This window comes from Letharia columbiana (assembly GCF_014066305.1).
Source record: "Letharia columbiana isolate WasteWater2 chromosome Unknown Sc0000035_s1, whole genome shotgun sequence".
Classification (NCBI taxonomy): domain Eukaryota; kingdom Fungi; phylum Ascomycota; class Lecanoromycetes; order Lecanorales; family Parmeliaceae; genus Letharia; species Letharia columbiana.
Window position 1 is genome coordinate 379,948 of NW_023501079.1, and position 20,033 is coordinate 399,980.

The following is a 20,033-nucleotide window of genomic DNA, read 5'->3' on the forward strand; positions in this document are numbered from 1 at the left end:
CCTTCCACCTCCATCGAACACAAACGCGCTATGCGATATCAAGACAGACCCTCCCACTCTCTCCCTCCCACTCTCTCTCTCCCTCTCACTCACTCCCTCAAAGCCAACACCAACAACGCCGCCTCAACCAACGATCCGGGCTATCATGCCATCCATCCTTAATCCCATCATTACCTCATCCCACCCCCCATGCGTCTGATATCCCCGCCCCCGATTGTCTCGGTCTGGCCACCATCGCCTCAATCGGCAGGCTTCCGGGGCGAGACGAAGCGAGTGCCGATGCGCGGTTGTGGGAAGGCGTGGCTGAGGTGCTCGGGCGTCGGTGTCCGGGTGGCATTGGGCCGTGCTGTGCCCTCATTTTTGGCCCGGTCTTCGTCGCCGTTGCTGTTGAGACCTTTTCCTTTCCCGTCGTTCTCTTCCTCTTCCTCCTCTATTTCTTCCAGGTCTTCCAGACCCGCTCCCTCGTCATCTGCCTCTTCGGCTCCCTCATCGACTTCCTTGTCATCTTCCCCCTTAACCGTCTTCCCCATCTCATCTATGAGGATCGAGTCCCTCCTACCACCACCGCCAATACTGATAGCCTTTGAACTCCTCTTCGAAAAATATCCACTGTCCACACTGCCGTGTCTTTCATCGTTCAGACCTCCACCATCTCCCATCTCTTCACCCGCTCCTCCCCGTTGCGCGAGCATATCCCGTAGCATTTCAAAATCTTCGCCGCGGTCGACGAGCTTGAGTCGCTGGTAGTCTTTCCAGTCGTCGAGTTGGTCCGAGGTGGGGATGTGGAGGGCGTGAAGGAGAGACAGTTGGGTTGGGAGGCGGGAGAGGGTGAATGCTGTTTGCCAGGTGTTGGGTTGAGAGAGATGGACGGAGAAGGAGAGGATGCGGTAGCTGTGGCAATCTCTGGTATTAGCGGGGCTCCCCTTGGAGGGACGGGAAACGTGCAGGCCATCATATCTCAATCCAGCCTTTGGCGCAATCTTGCTCCTCAATTTCCAGCTTCTGAGCACTCGCACGACTTTCTCTTCTGGATCTGCGCGCAGCATCGTCTTCGTGAGCCTGAACACCCCGGGATCGCTCACCGCGGCTTTGTATGTGATCTCACCGTCTCGCCCGAGGTCTATCTCGCAGCTGCCTGTCAGGACGATGGCGTAGGCGCCGTTTTCGTTGGCGGTGATGCCGTGAGAGGTCTCGTCGACGATGCCGTCGCGGTACGCAGCTGCAGGCTTGAGCCACCAGCTGTTCAGGATGTTAGGTAAGGGCTTCATAGGGATAATGGTGAGGGAGGACGTACTCGCCGACCTCAAAGCCGAGGTGACCGAAGGCGTGTGCTCGAGATGGCTTCGGTGCTCCCTCAACAGACCAAGCCGATTTCGACTCCTGTGGTATTGTTATTCAAACAACGCAGGTGTATTGGGACTTGCCGTACATCGTCCGGTACACGTCCATCTTTCCAGCTCATCTTCCTCACTCCCTCCATTCTCCCTCCTGGACCGTAGAGATCAGCCCTGAGGTATTTCAACGGTCCCAGCTCGTTTTCCCATTTTGTGATCAAGTCTCCTGCATGTACCAGTACATCCATTGGCCAGCAAACATTCCTTGTGGCTGCCATGAGCATTAGCGCTTTTTCGATACGGCAATAGCGGAGGATCTCCAGTGTCATTGGGACTGCATCAAGGGTTTTGAAGATGGATTGTAGGCAGACAATGTCAGATTGGTTTAGCTTGGGTTCCTTGGCGAGGCGTGGGACGAGGGTGTCACGGATGTAGTGGGAGTGTCGACGTAACTCTTCTCGAAGCGAAGCTCCCTTTCGCGATGAAAGTCTCATTGTGAGAGGTATGCCGCGGGCTTTCGTGTTGGAACACTATGCTGTGAATGTGAGAGAGCATTGTCAGTGCATATGGACGCGGGGAAGTATTCCATGAAGTGTCCCATGACAAGGAAGGTGCGATGCTCGAAGATCTGTGTAACATTGCTCAGGTGTCATTGTAGGCTATCTGGAATAACGCTGCTTGCCACCAACTTATTGGAAGCGAGGGCATTGTGGAACTGCCCCAAGCCTGCTCTTTCGGACCCTCGCGGAACCATGGAACAGAAAATCAAACCTCGGTTGTATCAGTTGTTCTTGCGTCTCCTGCCCCTAGCCCGTGACCCCAGACCACAAATCTTACGCCTTCGTTTTCCGCCAAAGATCCCTATCCCTCAGAACTCTTGAAGCTTTAGCATAAGCCGCGCTCTCATGGCACTCTATTGCCCAGCCAGAGCCGACTCCGAGTTCAACCTTTCCATTATCGATTGGGTTGATTAGGCGGGTTAGGCGGGTTAGGCGGGTTGGGTGGGGGGAGCGGTGGTAAAGGTATGTTCGGCGGTGGACCGGATGGACTCATGTATCGTGGGGGTGGTTTTGGCAGATCTTTTGGGTTCTGGGGTGTTGATGTAGGCATGGTTCTTTCAATTCAAGCTTCGCGATCTTGTTCTTTGTGAAGCTCTTGATGGAGGCAAGAGGTAGCTGTTTATTGAGAAGAGGATTTCTGGGAGATTCAAGGCTGTGCCATCATCTCTTATAGACGCCATGTTCGTAGGAATTCTCGTGAGATCGGAGACGCATTGGCATCGTCCGGCGCAGGCGTCCACAAGATATCGTGAGGTTTGCATCGCCTCAGTACTTTAGCAATCAAAGGTCCGTCCGGAAGATGCAGTGGAAGAGAGATTGCCTGATACAGGGTCTGATGATCTGAGGCCTCGGTAAGATTTGGATAGGAGGCCAGGGAACTAGATGCCTTGGTGTTGAGGGAAAGGTACGTAGCCGTTTTCAAGCCAGCACCCTGGTTAATGCTTTATATTAGCACCAAGCTACGAAATACGCGTGTAGTACGACTATCTTATCCAGGCTCCAGGGATAACAGGCCAATTTGAAGTTATGAACTAAGCGTAGTCCGACTATTCGCTCCGCTTATAGTAGTCCGCAACTCAAAGACGCACTAGTCTCAAAGACGCGTTTTTTCGCGATTTGACACCCTATATTATAATTCACCATTATTCCACCACACTATATCTATATCTTATTCTAAGTAAGAGGAACTCGTCTAAAAGGCTATTGATAAGTATAAGGACGGTTATTTTTATAGCGCTATAGCGGCCGTAGAGTATTATAATCTTAAACCGCGACGAATATAAAGACGGCTTCGGAGATAAGCTTTTAGAAGTACTTAAATATCTATTTATATACGTCTTATTACGGCTTAAGAATAGTCGCTATATAACTATATTAATCGTCTAAATAATATCGAGTATTTACTTTAACTAAATTACATTTAGAATACTATTAAGTATATTCTTAAAATCGCTTCGAATTTATATTATTTCTCTAAATTACTTAATAAAGATTAAACTATATAATTTATAAAATAATATCTTAAATATTATAAATAAAAGTAAAAATCTTTTAGTATTAAGTATAAGAATATATATAATATTAAAAGTATACGCGTAGCGTATAAGAAATTTTGATAAGACTATAAAGAGAAGGATATATAATATTAAGATATTTGAAATATAAATAAGACTAGCTTTCGAATTAACTGTAAAATCGTTTATTATATTATTACTTTAAATAAAAGTAAGTCTCTATAATTCGTAGATCTAGATAATTATAATTATATAAGTAAAGGCTCATGAATTAAATTCATGAAGTTGGATTTTTCATTTTTCTAAGTCAAATAAAGTTGGATTTTTCTAAGTTAAATCGAATTTTAGCCCTAGCCCTAAGTATAAATCAAACTCTAATCGCTTGCTATGCGTTTTTAACCTACTTCTATCACTACGAAATTAATAAAGAAGGTAAAAGCCCTAACCCTAAGTTAAATCGGACTCTACTTACTTTCTATACGGCAAATAACTTACTTCTATTATTATAGATCTCTGACTAATTACGTCCTTATCTGAGGAAGAAGTATCTACTTAATAATCTTATTTTTGATACACCTTATTAGCCGAGTGAGTTATCTTCTTAATAGATCGCCTAGAACTATAATTGATAGGCCGACCTTACTAATAACTCGGCTTAGGGTTATATATAGTTGATTATGGGTAAAGACCTCGGGGTATAGGTATAGGCCGATTTGCTGTAATGATTGGCTCTAGAACTTATTAATCGTCATGCTAAAGGCCAATTAAATTAGGAATTAGATGCGTCAAAAGGGAGCATATAGATTATTCGAATTAGGCGGAGCTAGAGGGATACGTAGTATATAGTATCATTTATCGTTATATTCGCCTTTAAAAATATAATAATTAAGTGTCTTAGACTTAATATATTTAACTTATAGACGTGTCTTATTATATAGATCTATACGCTACTCTAAATTCCTTAACAATATTGCTATATAATTCTATTTTAACTTCAAATAATAAGGTGAAAGCGAGGCTAATTTAAAGGCATTTATTATTTCAGTGAATAGAAGAAAGCTATCTTCCTTATTAATAACTTAATTTCTACTATTATAAATAATCTTAGCTCTAGGAAATTTATTAAGAACTTAACTATTAAACTAGGCGATATTCTTATTAAGGGTGTAAAGAATCGCCTTAGATGTATAGAAATTAGCTATTCGATATAGGCTAAGGTTACTATAAATAGTATTAATCAGCTAAGTAATAAAGTTATCTAATAGCCACTCGATAGACTAATTAATAGCTTCTTATCCTTCGAAGCTTGTTGAGGTATTATTACCTATATCTAATAGCCTTTAAGCGAATTCCTTTATATTAGTCCGGCCTTAATTAGTAAGATTAGAGTTTTGAAGCCTTATATTTTCTATTAGTCTAAGGATTTAAATATAATTTTAAAGATAGAACGCCCTTAACGTAGCCCGAGCGATGTGACCTAACTTAGCACCCTTAATGATTGGAAGGATTTGACGGAAGTTATCGTAGAAGTATATGACTATGCTATTAAAAGAAGTAAGGTTCTTTCGAATATCTTAGAGTATACGATTAACGGTCTTAATATCGTAGCGGTTTTATATAGAGATCTTATTCTAGAAAATAAGCTCGGTCGCCTTTAATAACTAAGCTAAATTAGACTCTATCGATATATTGTAATTAAACTAAGTAATAGTATTAAGGGAGATCTTAAAGCGAGAATAAGCGATAGTGCCACCTTAAAGGAGAATAGAGGCGATATTAGATAAAACTATAGTAATAGCTATCTTAGAGTTATTTCGTACTCTTCGCAATATAATATTCTAAAGTATAGTCTTACTAATATCTCTATAGTTATTAAGAAAGAAGAGTTAACTATTAGAATAAGAGATCGCGTTCTAAATAGCGTCAGTTATAGTAATTTAATTATTATTAAAACTTGTCTATATCTAATCTTAGATATTAATTCGATAGCTACGTGCTTCGCGTAGAAGTCGATTCTAATTATTAATATAATATTATTTATAGTCTCGCTAGATCGCGGATAGATTAAAGCCGGTAATAAGGCTGATGTCCTTTATAGAGCTGGTGTTATTTTTCTTTAAGCGGATTTGAATTAAATGAAGGTAGAAGTCTTCGACGACGGCTTGTTTATATTGCGTATCGTCTGATAGAGGAAGAGTATAATACTAAGTCTGAAGGATATGAATAAGGTTATTAGATAATCTAAATAAAGAATAATAAGTGTTAGTTAAGAAATGTACGCAAAGTGCGAATAAAGAATTAAATCATTTATAGGTAAAAAAAGGAAAAATACGCCTAGCGCGAAAAGTTTTGGTGGCTAAAAAAAGAACACTATACCAAAAAAAGTCGCGATGTTTTAAAATTATCGTTAGCGCGGTAATCTTCTTATTCTACAGCTTAAAGTACTTTTAACTTATTAAAGAAATTACTAAGAAAAATATATTTAGCGCGAAAAGTTTTGATATATAAAAAAAGAAATATTATATCAAAAAAGTCGTAATATTTCAATATCACTATTAGCGCGGTAAGCTAATTATGCTACGCTTGAAGTATTTCTATTTAATAAAGAAGAAATTGCTCATATATCTTAATTTATAATTATTTCATAGATCTAGAGGATTACCAAGCTTACATTACAGTAGAATCATTATAAAGAGACCCCGTAAGGCGTATCCTCCCTATTAGGCCGCTACTTCATTCAATACTTAATTTCATTCAACGTTATCGTAAAGTAAGCCTTTTATTATATAGGTATTATAGTAGAAAGAAAGAATATTATCGTCTACCGTGCGTAAGTCTTCGAAGAATACAAGATTCGATATATTTAGAAGAAGATACCGTAGATAGAAGAGCTTTCTAGCGTTCGGATTAATGTAGTATATCCTTTTAATAATACCCCTACGCCTCTAATATGAACTTTATTCGAATATACCTCGCTTATTCTTTTTTTAGATATATTATATTAATAGATCGGTATAGAAGAGGTCTTCTATTTATCTTCCCTGCCGACGCCGTTAATTTAGTTGGAAGAAGGCTGTTAGCTTAATCTGGCGTTTATATTCTATATCGATTATATGGGATAGGTTATTATCGTTATTAAATATTATATTCTATTAATTCGAAAGATAGATAAACAATCGTTTAATAGAAGGATTATAATTATATAATTTAAAGCTAAAAATCCTTTAATAGGCTTTCGTAGAGCTTATTTATCGTATATCTTAATACTCTTAAATCTCGTTTATCTAGTTTAACCCTATATCGTCTTAATCTATATTACCTTTACGCTCTATCTAAAGATTAATTTAATCGCTATTCTTATGAACATACTTAAAGATATATTTATAGGCTTTAACGTTGGCGTAGATCTCTATATTGATGTGAGCGTTATACTTAGTCGATAAATAAAAACTATAGAGTATTATCTAGCAATTCTACTTAAATTCATCATCTAATATCTTAGTAGGCCTACGCCGACGGTATATGGGGTACTCGAAGTCTGATTTAAAGACGGTATGGTCGCTGAAGTTCTTCGGAAACTACTTACTATATACGTTCTTATCTAAGTCCCAGTAAGGTAGAATAGTATCTATTCTACTAATAGTATATTGGCTGCAGTTCCTATAGAGTATATACCTAATAACGATCGTATAGAGATTAAGAAATAGATTTTAATTAGGAATCTCAGTATTAACAGCGACGTCTACCTCAGCGGCGCTAAAGAATCGGTCTTTAGGGTGTAAAATGATAAGGATATAGATATGCGGTAGGCCTCGTTTTTAAAATTTAATGGTGTAGGTATAGGCCGGAACTCGACCTATTGCCCGCAAAGTCAGTTAGGGTTAAGGCTAATCGACATTTCAATCGACCATACTTCGCCCTTATGGGGGTGAAAAAAATTTAGACAATACCGTAGGGCTAACCGATAGGAATTACGGCGTGTGATAAATTAAACTATGCTAGAAGTACCTCTAGGGACTATAATCTACACTAATCGCCTGATTAATATACCGCCTAAGAGGCTACTTTACTAAATGAAATAGAGGAGAGCTACTATACTATAATAGGAGGTAAGAAGAATAAGAGTATATCTAGCACCTTCCCCTTTAGAATATCGTTTATAAGAGCCTTCAGCTTTAGTCTAAATACTCTAGTAATCAGATTAAGTCGATCAGTAGCGCGTTCGCCGAATAGAAGATTTTTGATAATCTCGATTTATTTTGAGTTATAGGTGAAAGTTATAAAGAGGTTCGGTTGGCTAAACTTGATGGATAGGGTAATAGTATTCTAATAGAGTTATTTTATAAATTATAGGCCTTTTTAATAAAAGAAAGGAAGAATAATACATTATTTACCAGCCTAATCACCTATAATAACTCTACCGACGTAAGCATCGATAACTACTTAATAGATATCGATCTGAATAGTCTTCTAATTTACCTTTAGTTAATAAAGTTTATTACTTTCGATAGTTATATAGGTATCGTAGATGAAATATTATAGTAGTCGATCGCAGTAAAGAAGGCGGTTAAATTTGCCGGGACGACTCTATATTATATATCTATAAAATATTAGTGATCGATAGAATAGAAGGAATAAATGGAATAGATCTATAATATGAGATAAGCGTCACTCGTATAGAACCACCTTATTCGATAATTCCTCTAACTCATAAAACGGCTTCGCCGTTTTTGCTTCGCTGAGTAAGAAGGCTCCTACCCAATATAATACCTATATTGAGTATATTATTATACTATGACTATTCGTCGAATGGGAAGATAAAAGAATAGCGTAAGAGTATGTAGGCTGGATGCTAATATGAAATACTAAATCTCTTATTACTTCGAGCCTCTATTAATATATCCCTAGCCTTAGATATGTCTAGTGGGTTATCGATATTACCCTCTTAGGCGATAGCGACTTTATCTAAAGTAAAACGATTGTAGGTGCGTGGATTATAATACCGTAAGTTCTTATAAAGTAGCTTATAGCCCCGTATATTTGAATTGGCCTTTAGCCTTTTAGATATCGATTTGAGGGCGTTAATATAGAAATTAATACTTTTAAGATTTATAGCTATTTTGCGATAAAGCGTTTAATTAATACGATTATAGTAGTTATGTCTAGTAAAGTTAGTATAGGAAACGCGGTCGGAAGAAAGTTATACCGTATTATGGACTAATCTTAAATACTATTTATAATATAGATTTGACTAAAGACCGATTTTTCGCTCTCTGGAGGCGCTAGGGTAGGTATATAAGTAGTAATTGCTCCCTAGATTTTGTATATGTACGGGGCGACCGAATAATTAATAGTAATCTGCTATGAGGTTATAAAGATCGTATTATTATATTAAACGCTGTAACGGCGGAATTCTTTGTTATTATTAGTAAGATTCGAGGTCCCTGGCGTCAAAGAGTGGAGGATTTAATTAATGGTATACTCGCTGGGATTAATTGGATCGTTTGTGCTCGTTTCGACGCCCTTATGGCCTTATTCTATATCGTCTATCTCGTCTATTTTAGGTGTATCGACTTCAGTCTTTCCGCTGTCGCAGCATCACTTGGTTATCTCATCTTTCTATAACGCCGCACCGCAGTGGTCGTAAATCTGGTTTATAAGACCCAAATCATGTCGTATAGGCTCTATGGTATATGGGTGACGCGCGGTGTAGCTGGCAAGCCTTGCTGGAGGCTGAGTAGGACCCAAATAAGGGCTGAAAGGTGGGCTGGAAGGACGTGGGCTGTCGAAATCGTTGTTAAAGAAGTCTGGTGGTAGGTCTCGTAATAGAGGGTCTTCGATAGTATCTTCCTCTCGTTTAGGAGCTTCTTCTTGACGATGTTTAGGATCTAACACGCGTTGAGAGGCTTTAAAATAGGGTGATGAAGAACGGGTAGAGGAGGAAGACGCGTCTTGGGAGGTAGCATCGCTGGGTTGGAAGGCACTACCGCTGGCTTGGGAGGAGTATGTAGGGGAGGACGTATTCGTTCGGGCTCTTTTAAAGAGCCTTTCAACGCGTTGATGAGCAGTAGTAGGTAGTTGGGCTCGCTTGCGGCCTCGATTGCCAGCAGTAGCGGATTCGCCGAGGGGTGGCCTGGCTGGAGGCGTTAGTAGGGGCTCTAAGAGGCGGGTAAAAGGGGTGTACGTGCCTGAAGCGTTTAGTAACGTTTCCGCGAGGGGTATCGAGGATGATTGTGTTCATATTGGTGGAATTGATAGAATTGATAGAATGATAGAAGAATAATAGTTACACAAACAAACAGGTGGAAGGATTATCCGATCCCGGACGCGTTTCGTGTAACTATATTTAAATACTACTTCGCTCCACCAATAATAGGCCAAACTTCATAATTTTTACAGCGTTAGAAAGCGCAAAGCGAGCTCTACAATTTAAGGAATTATAAAGTAACTATATATATCGCAAGCTGAGTACTTCAAAGTGTAAAACTTCTACACACAAATTTTTAATAAGGGAGCTTAAGAGGGCTAGCGGGCTAACTCAGCCGGTCTAACTAAAGAGCGTAATAACCCTAAATTTATAATTAACTACACATACAAATTCAAGGTTTTCAAGCTCAGCCCTACCTTATTCTTTTATATATACTAATTATATTTATAGAATATATTAGCGTCGTAGATTAAAGTATACCTTTATTCGTAATTTTAAAAAATATTTATATTCTATATAAATAGAATAAAAACGACTTATCTTCGAATACTATATTAGTCGTTTTATTTACTAGATATTTAAATAATCGACTAGTATATAACTAGCTACTATATTTTAATATATTTTCTTATTATCGTTAAGTAAGAGAATAGAGAGTCTTAATTCTAAACGACTTCGAATCTTATTATATCTATAAATTTCATATATTTATCTAGCAATTAAAGATCGACTTATTTATACTTCTCTTATATTCTATATATATTATATAGTTATTAGATATAGAATACTTTTAATCATTTAAATATTATTATACGAAGACTATAGATTTAGCTATACGTTTTAAGAGTAGCGACTTTAATAAACTTAACTTTCTCGTAGTATTTAATTAAATAAGAACTTAAACCTTTACGTCTAGTATTATATATTCGATCTTTTAAAAGACTAATTTTATATTTTATAATTCTAAAGTAATACTCGAAAAATTAGAAATCTAGCACCTGCGCTATAACTCTAAACGAGTCTATATCTCTTATACTTATTAGAATTTCTTATAAAGTCGAAGACGTTATTAAATACGATTAATGATTTAAAGAATTACTTACTACTTAGACTTTTATTATTCTAAAAAGTATATAATAGCTATTAACTCGATTTATAAAAAGAATCTATTATTAATAACTACTTGAGATAAATTATCGAGCGAGATGTTACGGAGAATCCTTCACATAGGGCCACTAGTACCAATTAGGCCTTAGCGCGCCTCCTCCGCACATATGTGCCTGCAGACCACATAGATTAATAGAATAACTTTACACCACACCAATATTATGATATTAAGAACTATTCCTTAACAAATGGTAGCAACACCTGAAGATCACTCAACAGGAGTCTATTGATTTTATTCGCTCATCCATAGTGCTGGCCAGTCACGCTACGCCTCTACCTACCTCAACATCCATATCGCTCACCTATCAGCACTCAGCCCGTCACGCAGAGTCACTACACGCAAGCAGTCAACACTACCCCCATCGCTCATCTATCAGCACTCAGCCCGTCACGCAGAGTCACTACACGCAAGCACACAAGCAAGTGAACCTTTCAATAGGCCATCACTATGTCTACTTCCAGCCCACTCATCCCCGGCATCTCGAACGATCAGCTTCAGGGCATAATGGCTCTATTTCAAGGCATACTAAGAACTGAAATGGCCATATTCAGAACTGAAATAAGAACTGAAATGGGCATGCTAAGGACTGAAATGAATCAACTACGCAATGAGTTTCGTCAGCAAGCCACTCAGCCAGTCACTCAGCCAGTCACTCAGTCAGCCACTCAGCCAGCTACTCAGCCAGTCACTCAGTCGATCACTCAGCCAGAGCACCCAGTTGAACAAGAGGAGGAAACACTACAGGCAATTGCGGAGAACACTGCGGAGAACACTGCGGAGAAACCAAGCGGCAACAAGGCCACCATCGTCAAAGACATGGCTCAGCTCTCCACGATCCCGCGTCAAATCATCACTCAGCAAGCGGAGAACACCACTACGATTTGGCCTACTATCTCCACATGCCTGGGCAATATCACATTATGGTACATCACTGCAATGAGCACACAAGAGAAGGATCTACTGCGTCGATCACAGCCAATTGGGCCTCTGCAGGAGGACATCAGACAATACATATTTGGACGAATTGAAACCGTCTGATGTCTTGCTCTGACAGTCATTTCATTATTCAAAGGTTTTCACTGCGGCAGGAGATTTCATGGGATTCACACCACTAATTGGCACGGTGTCTCCATTTCTTTCCGGCATTCGAAAAATCATGCATGCATACTTCTTGCCATGAGGACATGGCCTTTCTCTGTTTTTTGTGGGCACTTGTTACGGAGAATCCTTCACATAGGGCCACTAGTACCAATTAGGCCTTAGCGCGCCTCCTCCGCACATATGTGCCTGCAGACCACATAGATTAATAGAATAACTTTACACCACACCAATATTATGATATTAAGAACTATTCCTTAACACGAGATATTAAGACTATTTATAAAGAGATCGTAGTTAAGCGAGTATATAAGATACTTTCTAAGATAATTATTTAGAAGAGAAAATAGATATTAATAGATTAAATATATAAATCTCTAATTATAATAGAAGAAATAGTTATAGAAAAGGCGGAGAAGACTTTAAAGCGAGCTATTTGGGCTAAGGAAATTTAGTAAGAAAAGATTAATAAGACTATTAAGACTTATATCTAAAAGCTAGATTATAATCTATAAAAGCTAGTATATATATATTAAGACGTATTTATTAGAATTTAAATTATAGAATAAGATCTATATAGAATTAGAAAGGAATAATAGATTTTCGCGTCTTTGAGACTAGTGCGTCTTTGAGTTGAGGACTACTATGAGCGGAGCGAATAGTCGGACTACGACTAAGGTCTCTTCTCCAAATCAACGCATAAAGCGACGAGATTGATGAAAAGAAAGCGTCTCTAAAATGAAAATTAGGAAGAGCATCAAAAATTGCGCGAATGAGGTACCCGAAGGCAACTCAATGACTTTTGCCTCCGCCATGTGCAATGCAGGGCTCAAATCATGAGCGAAGGCCTTCTTGATGGCCCAGCTCCTCATAAGGTAAGTATGAGTGGGAAAACGAAGGGTCTCGGACAGAGGGTTATACGGTACTACAATATGCAAGAAGATCCTTAGTGCCACGCTAAAATTCTCACCTCTGTCACCCGCTGTTCGCTTGAACCACTACCTGGTAGGTGAGTGAATTTGCGACTGCATTTGGTGGGATGAGGTCAAGGTGCCGCTCACATCAACCATATGAAGCGCACTCACTCACCTACAATGGATGAGCCAGAGCTTCCTACCTCGCCTCGCAAGAAGCTAAAGCTTGAAGAGCCTGCCTTCCACGCGGAAGTCGCAGATACCGTCACGGAAGCACCATCAATTCCACTGGTCATGGCAGGCATTCCTTACGATCACCTAGCTACGACAAACGATCAGCTCAGCAAACCGACCATCATAAGCTCTGCGGAATTGCCTACCTCATCCGAAACACCTACTACACTAAATACTCTAAAAGCTGCCCGCAACTCCGAACGCCCAATTGCTACGCCAGAATACCAGGTAGAGGAGTCGCACGACCACTCAGAAGCCCCAGGCGATTTGCTCAGCAAACAGATTACGAACGTGTCGGAATCACTATCAGCAATGACGGATGCAGCGAATGCGCTAGATGATCACTACAGCAAGGAGGCTGCCTGCGGCATTACCGAGTTTGTCAGTCCTGATCTGCTTGGCTTCAGTGGCATTCTGAAGAAGAGGTACGACTTCTCGATCGCTACCATTGATTACCTATCTAACCTAGATAGATACACCGACTTCCTCGTCAACGAGATCCTGCCTTCTGGTGAAGTTGTCCACCTCGACAATCTCAAAGCTCCTCGGAAGCCATCCACAAACACCGGGCCGTCGAAAAATTCCGGCCAGGTATCATCAGCGGATACTATGAAGCGCAAAACAGAGATTCCAGCAATCATCGCGACACAAGCTAACACCGAGCAAGAGCGACCTGGGCCAGCGCCTACACCTAAATCCAACGACAAGAAGCAAACCATTCCACATCCAGACACTTTCAAACCAGAGCAGCCTACCACCAAGCTCAAAGAGGATCTATCAATGACCGAAGCACCGCAGGCCATACCCCAGAGTATGCAAGACTTCAATAAATATGAGCTAGCACCTGCTCCTCCTGTTGACGATCACGAGAAAATCTCACCACACAAGCGCATTCCGCCTCCAGCACCTTCTGTTCCTCTAAGTATGCAAGACCTAGATGGCAATAAGCCAGAGCCGAAACAAGAGAAGCCGTCTCGTCGGAAAGAGAAGGTACACATTAGGCAAACAAGTCAAGGGTGGGTAGAGTTCGACAAGGGAAAAGAGGACGAGACCAAGAAGCGCAAGGCCGAAGAGGATGCAGCGGCCGGAGTGCGGCGGGAGGACTTTACCAAGATGGAAGACATCAAGCCAGAAGAGACTGCAGATGTGCCCGAACCTAATCAGCCGACTTCAGAGCAAGTGCCAAAAGCGAGCACCCAAGCATCATGGCAAGCTTTTGCTGGCAGTGCGCCCAGTAGCAGCTTTCAAGTTAGTAGTCAAGCAACTCAACGTGATGTCTTACTGACCTTGATACAGCTTCAGCCCGAGGACAAGAATACTCTGCTATCCTACTTCAGTTCCGATGTCGTTGACAAGATAATCGCTCTGTACGACCGCATTGTCGATTCGCCAAATCGCAAAACAAGGGACTATGGCATGGTCACGTCAGGAGTCATCGATCGCCAGATACGCACTAATATACATCAAGACATCAGAAGAATGTTCAATTCTCGACTTGAAACAATGACCGACAATGATGGCGCCATGATGATCACAGCGATGGCTGCGAACCCCACTTTTTACGCTAGAACCCCTATGAATACCAATCCGCGAAATAACGACCGTGGCAACCACCGAGGAAATACCCGAGGCAGTGCTCGAGCCAACGGTCGACGCAATGATGATCGTTCAAGTACGCAAGCTTCTAGTGGTGCCAAAGGCAAACCCAGTTGGGAAGACCTCGGCGGCCAGTATCTACATTTTTCTCTTTACAAGGAAAACAAGGACACCATGGAGGGGATCTCATGGTTGTCAAAGCAAGTACGGATGAATCCTAGGTCTTTCCAGTTCGCAGGAACCAAGGATCGACGTGCAGTCACCGTTCAACGAGTCAGTGTAGATCGTGTATCTGTCAACGCCATGATCGCAGCTGGCCGGACGTTAAGAAACGCACATATTGGGAACTTTGAATACCGACCGCATCCGTTACAGCTTGGCGAGTTGACTGGCAACGAGTTTGTTATAACCTTACGGGATTGCGATTTCCATGACCCTGTCCCGCTGGAATCCAAACTCATTCTCGAAGGAGCTCAGGCGATTGTTAGCGAAGCAATCAAAAATCTGAGCGAAAGGGGCTTTGTCAACTACTACGGTCTGCAGCGCTTCGGCACCTTCTCTATCGGCACCGAAATCGTGGGCCTCAAGATGCTCCAAGGTGATTTCAAAGGTGCCGTCGACGCCATTCTCGACTACAGTCCAGCTTCCCTGGCCGCCGCCCAAAACCCCGTATCCGGGAACACGGACAAGGTCTCAATGGACGATAGAGCTCGTGCGCATGCACTGCATTCTTACAGGACCACGAACAGAAACGGTCAAGCCCTTCTCGAACTGCCACGCAGGTATTCAGCCGAATTAAGTATCATTCGTCACCTTACAGGCAAGTCGGACCATCGCGAAGACTACCTAGGAGCTCTCCAGACAATATCGCGAAATCTGCGCCTCATGTACGTCCACGCTTATCAGTCTCTGGTCTGGAATACAGTCGCCTCGGAACGCTGGAAGCGTTTCGGCTCGTCTGTAGTCGAGGGCGATCTCGTGCTCGTCGACGACCATGCCGACAAAAGTGAAGGTGTCACCAAAGGCGAAGATGTTGACGTTGATGGGGAAGCCATCGTGCTTCCTGCTACTGACGATCGTGCAACTAACCCGGACGACGTCTTTGAGCGCGCTCGAGCCTTGACTCAGGAGGAAGCCGAAAGTGGGAAGTATAACATCTTCGATATCGTCTTACCAACTCCGGGCTTCGACATAATCTACCCTTCAAACGGGATCGGGAAGTTCTACGAGGAATTCATGGCCAGCGAGAGAGGCGGTGGCTTGGATCCGTATGACATGCGAAGACAGTGGAAGGACATCAGCCTGAGCGGGAGCTATCGCAAAGTCCTCGCTCGCCCGGGCAAGGACTTCTCGTTTGAGATCAAGACCTACAAGAACGAGGACGAGCAGTTTGTCTTGACAGATTTAGATCGCCTAGGGCTGGGACCAAGACCGCAGAGGAATGGAGTTCCCAGACGTGAACAAGACAATCACGCACATCAGGACACCGCTGCTGGATCTTTGACTGATACTAAGCAAAAGAGCGGACCCGCGCAGGAGGACGACGTCTCCAAGATGGAGCAGGGCAACAGTGACGCTCCCAACAGCAATGACACCAGAAACCTGACCAGGATCAAGACCGCATCTCAAGAAAGCGAGGACATGGAGCAGGGCGGCGTTAGTCTCCCCGGCGGTGCTTACCGCGACTACAAGATCGCTGTCATTCTGAAGCTGCAACTTGGCTCCAGCCAGTACGCTACCATGGCCCTGAGGGAGCTGATGAAAGCGGGTGGTGTCAAGACTTATAAAGCTGATTACAGTGGCGGCCGATGAGCAGCATATTTCGTTGTGAGCTTGACGATTCTGATAGTATACCAGACTCGTTGAATGTCAACATTGGCTTGGGTATGAACGGTGCATATACGATTAGCACATCTGGCGGTTGGCATAGCATGGTCTAAGCTCATATAGCGCGGCCTCATGGCATGATCTCTACGAGCTGACTCACGCACGATGTGGAAAGCATGATTGATGGTCATGTTCTGGGATACCCTTCCCCTCGTCAGATTCATTTCATAGCATGGCACAGCAAAGTAGAGCACAATAGCCGAAACCATTCCTGTCAAGCTCTCAAAAGTCGTGAGTATGAGAAGATGATTCATGCGGTCGCTGCGAAATCTGGAAGCCTGCAGTTGATCGCACAACGTTACAATTGCAAAACTCACCGCTCCGTCACGGATGTCTGTTCCTACCACCTCGACAAACTATCATCCCACATGTATACCCGACCAACCCTCTCACCTCATGCCTACCCATCCATACCCTGAGCACTCTGTTCGAAATAATCACTCACCTCCCGCGCGACCACATCCGCCATTGAATCTTCCATCAATCAGCTCACGGTCGAATACCTAACCCACGTTCTCATTCCACTGAATCCAAACCCTGCACGCAACGTCTGAACTATCCACTCCACACCGCGACTCGGAGCCCGTAACGTCTTTTCTGCCCCTATCTCATCCATCCATCCATCCATCCATCCATCCATCCATCCATCCATCAAGACTTTCAACAAGGCATCGAATCCCACACCCTCTCATCCCAGCCGCTCCCCTTCACAGCCCCAATCTTCGACTCCCGAACAGGAGACCACCTTCGCCGCCAACGTCCGAATAGGGTCAACGGTTTGCGGAAAAGGTCGGCCAAGGAGGATGGGACGGGATGGGACGGGGGGCGGGGGGTGATTGGTTGGAGAGGAGGCTCCTGTTGGAATGGATGGGTGGATGGATGGATGGATGGATGGATGGATGGATGGCTGTGCGTGAGCGACTGGTCGACTAGTTTACCTTATCTGAGTCTAGAGTCGCCAGACTAAGAGAGCAAGAGTGAGGCAAGCTCCTCGGACGAGTCTGAGGAAGAAGTTGGCCCCGGATGGATGCGCTCTCTCTCTCTCTCTCTCTCTCTCTCAACCCGAGCTCCCCGGCCCCGGCTCGCATTGTCCAGCATGACGGGACGGCTGTGATGGGAACGTGTCCGTCGCGGATGACATCACCACGGGGAAGCAAAATCCACAGCGCCTCCGCAAACTGCAAAGGACTCCCTGTTCGACGACGTACCTAGGCTGCTTCTAACGAGGGAGCGGACTGACCCTCGCCCCCTTCCCCCTGCAATACGCCTTCACCAACCCACACCTCGCTCACGCCAACGCTATCCCTACGCCCTTCCACCCATCCACGCTCCTGATCCCCCTCCGTCGAGCTCTTGCGCGATGCCTGCCGTCAAGGGGCTCGCTCGTTTCATCGGGGCGGCGGTGAAGGCGGTGGGGGTGGGTTGGTGCGAGGGCGTGCACGGAGAGGGGGCGGGAGGAGGAGGGTGCGTGGAGCGGGAGTGGGAAGGGCGCCCGTGTGAGTATTCGCGGCGGCGAGGGTTTCCGGGTGCGTTTTGTTGGCCGGGTGGGCAGGTGGGAAGGGGATGGTTGTCGGATGGGTGTGTGAGTTCTTGTGTTTTGCTAGCTACTGGGCTCTTTTTCGTCGACTTTCGGTGAGTGACGAGGCTTGTTGGAGGTGTTTTGTGTGAATGGGCCTCGTTGGGGGGTTTTGGTTTGGGTTGTCGTTCTTATGATGTAGATTCGTATTTTTCTTCTTTGTCTGCTTTGTCATTTGAGCGCTCTCTACGACGCTGAATCATTGGGTTGTTTCTCTTCTTTACTCCCACTGGGGGGATTTTCTTTGCGTATCCATCACTTGAGCTAGTTCGTCGCTAAAAAGTCTTCCCAACTCCCTTCCTCCCAATCTTCCCTCGAGCCTCGTGACCTACCAAGCGTGTAATCACATAGCAATGCGTCAAGGTTGGCGCAGAATCAAAGGAGCAGATGGGAGTTGTTTGGCCGTATTATAATAGTGTACGTGTTAGATACAAAAGTCCTGTACATAAAGCGTATGTGAGGCAAGAAACACTTTTAGCACCATGATTATTTTTGTCGCATCGAGTTCGAGACTAGACCGTCCGCTGACCTTACCTGGGCCATTTTCAGTCACTGCAATTGCCCCAGAGCGGCTGGCACCAATTCGCCGCTCCACAGAAATCCACCGTGCTACCTAGTTCGACAACCCATGATTAGCCTCATGTGCCTTGGGTGCATGCGGGCGCGCTCGTGGCCCGTCACGCAGCGACTGAATGATTGACTTACCACAGTAGTTGCTCCCGCTGCAACACAGCCCGTCCCCGCACTTAGCATTCACAATCGGTCCGCACGTCAGGCCCATGCCCGCCGTTGTTGGAGGACCGGAAGGCAGAGGCGGTGCCGTACGGTTGGTCGCGCAGTCGCCGAATCCGACCTGGCAGGTGTCGGCGCCGCAGTAGAGATCTTGGCTCTCGATGTTGTTCTTTGGGCCGCAATGACCACCGGAACTGCAGCAGCGGTAGTAGTATCCTGGCTCGTTGGGATCAGGAGGCACGCCAGCGCCCGGACAAGAGACGCCGCCTACGGCGTGACCGCAGACGTCGATGTTTGGGACTGTCGAGACGTAGGAGGGAGGAGCCACCAATGCTGAGGGGAGAGAGGATGATGTCGAGGAAGCGAAGTATGCTGGAGTGGCTAGGGATGCACAGCTAGATCCAGGGCCGGAAAATTGCTTTTGACAGGTTGTCGGATCGCACCAGGCAGGACCGGTGTCACACTACAGCAGAGGAGAAGTTAGGCACTGCCGTGGCTGTCTATGGACGGTTTGGAAGGCATTAGATTGCTTACCCAGCCATGATCGCTACCTGTGCACAGATATTCGTCAGCAATTTCCCGAAGATGTTGGCACTCGAGGGAAGAGCGTTGTCAGCATACAGCAATCTCCTGGTGCACACGTTTGATTTCCATACTGAGGACCACAATTCTGACCGAATGACAGGGATAGAAGGCAGAGGGTTATCAAGATTATGGAACGCATCTTGCACAGCAATCGTCGAAGGTGATTTGTACAACAGTATGTGATGAGGCAAGAGCAAAGAGGGTAGAGTACCAATCTTCGAAGGTGTTTTGTATGTGATGCGGCAAGAGCGAAGAGGGTAGAGTACAGGAAGGTCTGAAAGCGGGGAAGCAACGAGATACAGGAAGTACTCACCCTCAGGGGTACAGGGGGAGGATTGAAGAAGAAGCCAATTGGTGTAGGAGAAGATGCGTAAGAGCACGAGTGTGATGTTATTGCGCCCATGGCGTGCCTGCTAGACTACATTTCTGGCTCAGAGACAGGAAGACTAATCTTAGAATGCTTGAGCACAGGGCCTTTTCCCATTTCCCTTTCCCTTTCAATTTTCAATTCTTAGCTAATTTCGAATTTGAACATGGGTGCTGTGTTATTCATATGCGCCCTTCCGAAAAAGAAACCCTGCTCTCAAAAGAAAGAAGAGGAAGCAGCTCGAAAATAAAGTAGGAAGC

At 43.9% G+C, this 20,033-nt stretch overlaps 4 protein-coding genes across 4 annotated transcripts; 2 read left to right on the top strand and 2 right to left on the bottom strand.

Moving 5' to 3' along the window:
* Positions 1-239: 239 nt before the first annotated feature.
* Positions 240-1,828, bottom strand: HO173_008916 (uncharacterized protein; the record flags this gene model as incomplete). The annotated part of the gene is made up of 3 exons (XM_037310812.1): positions 240-1,239; positions 1,295-1,380; positions 1,430-1,828. 3 exons carry the CDS (start codon positions 1,826-1,828, stop codon positions 240-242), a joined length of 1,485 nt encoding a protein of 494 aa, XP_037162376.1.
* A 9,403-nt stretch (positions 1,829-11,231) lies between these two features.
* HO173_008917 (uncharacterized protein) lies at positions 11,232-11,822 on the top strand (the record flags this gene model as incomplete). The annotated part of the gene is made up of 1 exon (XM_037310813.1): positions 11,232-11,822. The coding sequence occupies one exon, from the start codon at positions 11,232-11,234 to the stop codon at positions 11,820-11,822; it is 591 nt and encodes a 196-aa protein (XP_037162377.1).
* A 1,130-nt stretch (positions 11,823-12,952) lies between these two features.
* Positions 12,953-16,438, top strand: HO173_008918 (uncharacterized protein; the record flags this gene model as incomplete). Its single annotated transcript, XM_037310814.1, has 3 exons — positions 12,953-13,455; positions 13,504-14,278; positions 14,327-16,438. The coding sequence occupies 3 exons, from the start codon at positions 12,953-12,955 to the stop codon at positions 16,436-16,438; spliced, it is 3,390 nt and encodes a 1,129-aa protein (XP_037162378.1).
* Positions 16,439-18,634: 2,196 nt separating this feature from the next.
* HO173_008919 (uncharacterized protein) lies at positions 18,635-19,545 on the bottom strand (the record flags this gene model as incomplete). Its single annotated transcript, XM_037310815.1, has 4 exons — positions 18,635-18,702; positions 18,795-19,284; positions 19,356-19,372; positions 19,443-19,545. 4 exons carry the CDS (start codon positions 19,543-19,545, stop codon positions 18,635-18,637), a joined length of 678 nt encoding a protein of 225 aa, XP_037162379.1.
* Positions 19,546-20,033: the final 488 nt, after the last annotated feature.